Source organism: Aureococcus anophagefferens (assembly GCF_000186865.1).
Source record: "Aureococcus anophagefferens unplaced genomic scaffold AURANscaffold_31, whole genome shotgun sequence".
Classification (NCBI taxonomy): domain Eukaryota; class Pelagophyceae; order Pelagomonadales; family Pelagomonadaceae; genus Aureococcus; species Aureococcus anophagefferens.
Window position 1 is genome coordinate 354,282 of NW_008705590.1, and position 7,332 is coordinate 361,613.

General features: G+C 71.1%; 3 protein-coding genes across 3 annotated transcripts in view; 1 reads left to right on the top strand and 2 right to left on the bottom strand.

Annotated features, from left to right (window-relative positions):
* AURANDRAFT_72490 (hypothetical protein) overlaps positions 1 to 2,005 on the top strand; it is a gene marked incomplete at both ends in the record, with an annotated part of 3,315 nt that extends 1,310 nt beyond the window's left edge. The window contains 2 exons of the mRNA XM_009042447.1: positions 121 to 834; positions 1,035 to 2,005. Of these exons, the coding sequence (XP_009040695.1) occupies positions 121 to 834; positions 1,035 to 1,979 (1,659 nt within the window). The remainder of the gene's footprint in view (positions 1 to 120; positions 835 to 1,034) is intronic.
* A 59-nt stretch (positions 2,006 to 2,064) lies between these two features.
* AURANDRAFT_72491 (hypothetical protein) lies at positions 2,065 to 4,025 on the bottom strand (the record flags this gene model as incomplete). Its single annotated transcript, XM_009042470.1, has 4 exons — positions 2,065 to 2,181; positions 2,208 to 2,439; positions 2,808 to 3,656; positions 3,705 to 4,025. The coding sequence occupies 4 exons, from the start codon at positions 4,023 to 4,025 to the stop codon at positions 2,099 to 2,101; spliced, it is 1,485 nt and encodes a 494-aa protein (XP_009040718.1).
* Positions 4,026 to 6,237: 2,212 nt separating this feature from the next.
* The window catches only part of AURANDRAFT_67101 (hypothetical protein), a gene marked incomplete at both ends in the record, with an annotated part of 6,630 nt that continues 5,535 nt past the window's right edge, over positions 6,238 to 7,332 (bottom strand). The window contains 2 exons of the mRNA XM_009042469.1: positions 6,238 to 6,761; positions 6,930 to 7,254. Coding sequence (XP_009040717.1) covers positions 6,238 to 6,761; positions 6,930 to 7,254 — 849 coding nt within the window. The remainder of the gene's footprint in view (positions 6,762 to 6,929; positions 7,255 to 7,332) is intronic.

Here is a 7,332-nt window from a genome sequence, read left to right on the forward strand (position 1 = left end):
CAGCTCGACGGCGTCGACGTCGGGTGCTACGTCGAGACGGTGCTTCCCCGGCTGCTGGAGCAGGTCGTCAACTGCAAGGACAGCATCGCCCAGCCCTACCTGCTCGACTGCATCATCCAGGTCTTCCCGGACGAGTTCCACCTCGCGACGCTCGAGTCGTTCCTGACGACGTGCACGCAGCTCCGGGACAAGGTCAACGTCCGCGTGATCCTCGAGGCCATGATGCGGCGCCTCGCGTCGGGCGCGCGCGACGCGCACCAGGACGGCGGCGGCGCCGTCGCGGCGCCCGTCAAGGCCTTCGCGGCCTTCAACTCGTGCGCGACGAAGCTCGTCGAGGAGAAGAAGGGCGCGATCGAGCTCGGCGAGCTGCTCAAGCTCCAGGGCGCGCTCCTGGAGTTCGCCATCGAGTGCTACCCGGGCCGCCTCGACTACGTGAACCACTGCTTCGGCACCTGCGCGGCCGTGCTCCACGCGAGCCGCCCCGCGGCCGACGGCGAAGCGCCCGCGCCGCTCGACGACGGCGACGCCGAGGAGCTCGAGCGGTGCCTGAGTCTGCCGCTGGGGCCGGCCATCGGCCTCACGGGCGTGCTGGAGCTGGGCCTCTTCGGCACGCTCGTCGCGTACCTGCCCTGGAAGCGGCGCAAGGACGTGAGCCTGAGCCTCGTCAAGTGCGTGCTCGCCGCGGGCGAGCCCCTCGACTCCGTCGACGCCGTCGAGCGCCTCTTCGCCATGATCGCGCCCCTCCTGCGCGACGGCGGCGACGCGGAGAAGCCCCCGGGGCCCGACGACCCGCCGCCGCCGCCCGCGGCCGACGGCGAGCGCGAGCAGATCCTCGTGAGCCGCAGGGCAGGAAAAGGGTGATTCAACGTCGCTTCAACGTGAGCGTTCCGCGCGCGCGCGTTTCGGAAACAGCACCCACGCTTCGAGAGCGCTCCGAGAGATGATCGCTCGTCCAAAAATCAGCCGAAACGAGCGGAAAACGACCGAGATAGGAGCCTTTGAAGTTGGGAATTTCGCACCCTTTTCCTGCCCAGGTGAGCCGCCTCGCGCATTTGATGGTCAACGACGACACCGACGCGACCTTCAAGGTCCTGGGCTGCGCGCGGAAGCACTTCGGGCAGGGCGGGCTGCAGCGCATCAAGCACACGCTCGTGCCTCTGGTGTTCCGCGCGCTCGACCTCTCGCGAAAGATCCGGAAAGTCGAGGCCGCGGGCGAGGCCAAGCTCCAGTACTCGTCCCGGAAGGTCTTCCAGTTCGTCCACGAGATCGTCACGGCCATGGCCGGCTCCTTCCCCGCGCTGTCGCTCCACCTCTTCCTCCAGTGCGCGCAGGAGGCCGACGCCGCGGGCCTCGGAGCCATCGCCTACGAGTTCGTGTCGCAGGCCTTCATCCTCTACGAGGACGAGCTGCCCGACTCCAAGGCCCAGCTCCAGGCCTTGCATCTCATGGTGGGCACGCTCCTCCAGGCCTCCGGCTTCGACGCGCCGGACTACGACGCGCTCGCGACGAAGACGACGCAGTACGCCGCGAAGCTCTTCAAGAAGCCGGACCAGTGCCGCATGGTCGCGACGTGCTCCCACCTCTTCTGGTCCGGCCCGCCGCCGGCGGCGCCGCCGAAGCCCGAGGGCGACCTCCTCGACGACGACGGCGACGACGCGACGGCGCCCGCCGACGAGCCCGCGGCCGCGCCGGGCGACGCGCGGCGCGTGCTCGAGTGCCTCCAGAAGTCGCTCAAGATCGCGGACGCGTGCATGACGTCGAGCAGCAGCCCCATCAACCTCTTCGTCGAGATCCTCGACCACTACGTAGCCCACTTCGAGAAGAAGTGCCCGACGACGACGGCCAAGTTCATCACGGGCATCGTCGCGCTCATCAACGAGCACGTCGACAACATGGAGAACGGCCGCGGCGACGTCGAGGCGCACTACAAGAACACGCTCGCGCGCATCAAGACCCGCGAGATCATCGCCCTCGCCTAGGTCGCCGCGTAATCTCCCCCGGTGTCGTCGACTCGCGCGCGCATCGAGACCCGCGAGATCATCGCCCTCCCCTAGGTCGCGGCGTCGTCGAGGCCTTAGCTCCTATCGAACGGCGGCGCTCACGCCTTCTTGCCCTGCTCGGCGAGGAACTTCTCCCGCTTTGACAGGTGCACGGAGTTGGCCTCGCACTCGCCCATCTTGCCTGCGGGGGTGCGCGAGCGGTGTGACGCGCCTCGACGCGCGGCGACGCGGGCGGCGCGCCGTCGCCGAAGCAGTAGGGGTCCGAGTCCAGGAGCTTCATGTTCATGCAGCCGACGCAGATAAGCGTGAACACGCAGCCCGCGATGAACGCCGCGGCGTGCGACGCGGGCATGGCCTTGGCCAGCGCGACGATCGTCGGCTCGCCCTCGACGACGGCCTCCTTCTTCGCCCGCGCGGCTTCGGCGACGACTGCGACGACCTACGATTTTTGCAGAGTTGCAGGCGTCGATCGCGACATGCAACGCCGGGCTCTACGGCAGCGAGCAGCGTGCGGCGCACCATTGTCGGCTGTGCGATGCGCCGCGGCCGCACAATCGACTCGCGACGTGGTGTTGGATTGCGAGCTAGTGGCAAAGTTTGGCGAGCAGTGCATGTTTCCTTCACTCAGTTGAACCCGGGCGTTAACCCGGGCGTTACCCGGGCGAAGCGGACTCTCTTTCCCAAAAGCAACCACGCCTCTTACCATCGCAGGCGGTTGAGCTCGGGCCCGCCCTTCTCGGGCTTGCAGTCGTCCCAGATGGCCGTCTCGCAGGCCGTCGGCTCGTGGCAGGCGACGCAGTGCGCGACGTTGACCCACTCGCCCGTCATCTTGCGGCCGTCGATCTGGAGGTAGGGGTTCCGGAGGTGGTGGCGCACGACGGTGACGGCGTCCGGGTGGACGTAGAGGAGGAGCGCGCCGAAGGGGCTGTAGTTGTCCATGGGCCCGCGCCTCCGGAGCGCCTTCGCGAGCGACAGGGGCTTGTGCACCTTGCGGATGCGCGCGCGCATCCAAGCGTAGATCTCCCGCGGATAGACCATGCGCCCCAGGAGCGTGTACTCGAGCGCGTCGACGCCGAGCCAGTCCATGGCCGGCTTGTTCGCCTCGCGGACGCGGTCCGGGAAGTCGGCCCACGGCGCGACCCGAAAAAACGGCCGCGACGCCTCGGCGTCGAAGAGCTCGCCGGCGCTGAGCTCGTGGTAGAGGAGCATGTCCCCGTCCAGGTGCATGACGTAGGGCGCCGACGTGTGGAGGTCCGCGTGGACGTAGTCGTGGAAGAGCGGCCTCCCGGGCTCCGCGTCGACGGGGCTCAGGCGGATCGCCAGCGTCGGGAACTTGGCCGGCAGCGCGGCGAAAAGGGCATCGTCCTCGGCGGGGTAGCAGAGGCTCGCGCCCCGGACGACCGTGCCGCCGTAGCGCGCGACGGACTCGAGCGTGTACAGCAGCACGCCGCCCAGGAGGTCGCGCCGGTACGTACGAATGAACACCTCGACGTCGTAGGACCCCGGGCCCGGCGGCTTGGGCAGGTGCCGCGGGTCCGCCGCCGCCTTGCACGTCTTCGTGCCGCCGCCCGCGAGGCAGTGCCGCCCGCGGTCGTCGGCCGCCGCGCGCTGGCACGGCACGGGGCAGTGCTTGTAGCCGCGGAAGGGGCCCTGGACCTATGCGAACGAGCGTTCCTCGAATGCGGGCGTCGCGTATATGATTACCTCGCAGTAGTCGCCCTGGCGGTCGTCCTTGAGCGCGAGGATGCCGCGCTCGCGGCGCGCGAACCAGGTGCCGTTGTGGGCGACGCAGGCCGTCGTCGCGGCGTCGAGGATCTCGGCCTCGCTAAAGTAGGCGCGGAAGTCGTCGGGCGGCCGCGGGCCCCGGGCGAGGCCGCCGACGGGCCGCGGCGCCACGGCGAGGCCCAGGTCCCGCGGCTCCGCCGGCCGGAAGGCGACGGCGCGCGCCAGCGCGACGGCGAAGAGCAGCGACGCCGCGACGATCTTCGCGACGGCGCGCCACTGCTCCGGCCGCTCCGCCGGCATGCTGCGGCGGGCCTAAAATCGAAACCTGCCCATCGTCATACGACCGGTCCTAACCCCGGGCTGCTTGCCTTTTTTCTTGAAGCGGCAATTTGGAGGGCTGCCCCGACAAACCGTCTGGTGCCCGAGTTTTTCCTCCGGCGCCATGCGGTGGGCCTGGGCCGCCCTCGCGGCCCTGCGTCTCCCGGCGCCGGCGGCGGGCCGGCGCACGGGGTGGAAGACCGTGCAGTCGACGGACCCCTGGGTCTTCCTCGAGCGCTTCTGCTTCGAGGCCCGCAGCGACGGCGACGAGGACGACGCGTCCTTCACGTTCAAGGTCAAGCACCGGGGCGACGGCTACCTGCTGCTCTACTTCGGCACGGGCACGAACGACTTCCGGAAGATGTACAAGAAGAGCTACAGCAACCTGAACCTCCAGGAGCGCCAGCGCCTCGCGACGGTCGCGTACCGGCTGCCGCGGACCGTGGACGCGGAGGGCGCGGTCATCCGGGGCACCTGGAGCCGGAGCTCCTACCTCAAGAGCGGCTCGCCGCGCTACCTCTTCATCGTCTACTCCAACTACGACATGGACTGCAACGCGGTCTGCCAGTACTCGCAGTACGTCGAGGGCGAGGGCCCGGCGAGCGTCGTCGGCGGCGCCAACCTGACGCAGCTGGCGGACGCGGGCCTCGCGGCCGTCGAGCTCGACTTTGGGTGGTACGTGGCGCCCATGGCGAGCAGTGCCAACGTCTTCTGCAACAAGGAGCTCGGCTCGGAGCCCCACTGCATGGGGCCCGTGAACATCGACTACAACTTCCACCTCACGAACGGCGACGAGCGGCTCACGCGCGAGTTCTCCTACGACGAGATCACGGTCTTCCCGACGGCGCTGGCCTTCTTCGTGTTCCAGAGTCTACTGGTCGTCGCGAGCCTATTGGTGCGGCGCATGCTCGTCGTCCAGCGGAAGCTGCACCACACCGCGCGGATCCTCAACGAGGCCATCCTCTTCGAGTGGCTGAGCCAGCTCGCGTCCGTGGCCTACTACGGCCGCTACGCGTCGACGGGCCGGTCGTCGCCCTGGATCCTCACGCTGAGCCGCATGTTCCGCGGCGTCGCGGACGTCGAGATGGTGCTGCTCTTCGTCTTTTTAGCCAAGGGCTGGACCATCGTGCGGCGCAAGCTGTCCATCGGCGGCCGCATCAAGGTCGCCGTCTACGGCACGACCTACGCGCTCGCGTCCTTCGTCGCGCTCGTCTGGAGCCGTTTAGGCTACGACCCGGCGGTCGTCGGCTTCTACTACGCGTCGTACCCCGGCGCGTTCCTCGCCGCGCTGCGCCTCTTCGCGTGCTGCTGGTTCCTCTACTGCTGCCACGTCACGCGGCGCACGTTCAAGGCGAAGCGCGCCTTCTTCCTCAAGCTCACGGTCACGGGCGCCGCGTGGCTCGCGGCGCTTCCCGGCGCGATCCTGACGGCGTACCTCTGCGACGACACGGCGCGCGCCAAGGTCTTCTTCGCGCTGGACCTCGCGACCTTCGTCGCGGGCCAGGCGGCGCTGACGACCATGTACAACCCGTCGACGCGCTTCAACAAGGGCTTCCCGTTCCACGAGCTCGACGCGGCGTCGCTCGGCATGGTCCGGAAGCGCGGCGCGGGCGCGCCGGACAAGGGCACGGCGCTCCGCCGGGCCCGTTCCGGCTCCGTCGACGGGCGCGACGGCGACAACCGGGGCGGCGGCCCGCGGCCCGGCCCGCCGCCGTCGAATCCCGGCGCGCCGCCGGCCGCCGCGCCGCCGCCCGACCGCTTCAAGTTCGCCGACGAGCTCGAGCGCGCGCACCTCGTCCGCGTGCTCCGCATCAACCGCGCGCTCATGGACCGCATCGCCATCCTGCAGCACCACTCCGTCGAGTTCCACGACGCGCTCGCCATGGTCGAGATCCCCGCGCGCTTCGTCGAGGACGTCCGCCCGGGCTCCGCGCGCCACCGGGGCCGCGACCAGCGGCGCGCGTCGCGGGGCCGCGACGACGCCGGCGCGGCGCCGCGGCCCTTCTCGCAGCCGCGGACGCTCCTCGACGCCGCGCTCGACGACGCGCTCCCGGAATACTCCTCGGCCCGGAAGCGCCTCGGCTCGAGCGCGGGCGTCTAGCGCGCGCGTTTTTTTTCCCGGTACGGAGCCGCAGCACACGGCGGCAATCGAAGGGCCCCGGGAAGGCACCCCGGTGTGTGCCTCGTTCTGGCTTTAGAGGCTGAGGCGCCGCGCGCGCCGCTTCTTGGGGGTCTGCGCGGGCGGCGCGCGCGCGGCGGCCGTGAGGTCCTGCTCGCGGTCGCGCGCGGCGAGGGCGCGGCGGATCTTGGTGTGGACGTCGTGGTGGTCGCCGTCGAGGAAGTGGGGGCAGGCGCGCGCGAGCGCGACGACGTCGTCGAGCACCGCGGCGACCGCGTCGGAGTCGGGCTGGTGCGCCTCCTCGAGCTCGAGGATGGGCCGGAGCACGGCCGCGCGGAAGACGCGGCCGACGGCGTCGCCCGCGGCGCTCCGGAGCCACGCGCGCGGCGCGAGGCGCTGGAGCACGGCCAGCAGCGGCCGCCACTGGCCCGCGTCCGCGAGCGCGCCGAGGAGCGACGCCCAGAGCGGCGCGCGCGCGCCGTCGCGCGCGTCCGCGGCCGCGTCCGCGCCCGGCGCCGCCGCGTCGTCGTCGTCGGCCTCCGCGAGCACCGCCGCGAGCAGCGGCAGGAGCGTCGGCGCGAGCCGCGCGTCGCGGCCGCCTGGGCAGGAAAAGAGTGCGAAATTCCAAACTTCAAAGGCTCCTATCTCGGTCTTTTTCCGCTCGGTTTCGGCTGATTTTTGGACGAGCGATCATCTCTCGGAGCGCTCTCGACGCGTGGGTGCTGTTTTCGAAACGCGCGCGCGCGGAACACTCACGTTGAAGCGACGTTGAATCACCCTTTTCCTGCCCTGGCGGCCGCCGTCGCGGAGCAGCGTCTCCACGAACGCGTCGACGCCCACGCCGCAGCCGACGCCGCGGCCCGCGACGACGCGCGCGTGGGGCAGCCGCAGCGCCGCGAGCTCCGCGACGACGCGGAGGCGCCGCGACAGCGCGAGGAGCGTCGGCGGGCCGTCGCCGCCGTCGCCGTGGCCCCGCGCGGCCGCGCGCGCCCACGCGGCCGCGAGCGCGTCGCCGTCGCCGCGCGCGAGCACCGCGGCGGCCCGCAGGGCCCGGAGGCGCACGCGCGCCGTGAGGCGGCAGCGCCGGCCCGCCTCGGCGCGCGCGGCGCCGCGGAGCGCGCCGTCGAGCGCGGCGGCCTCGTCCGCCGCGGCGCCGCGCGCGTCCGCGAG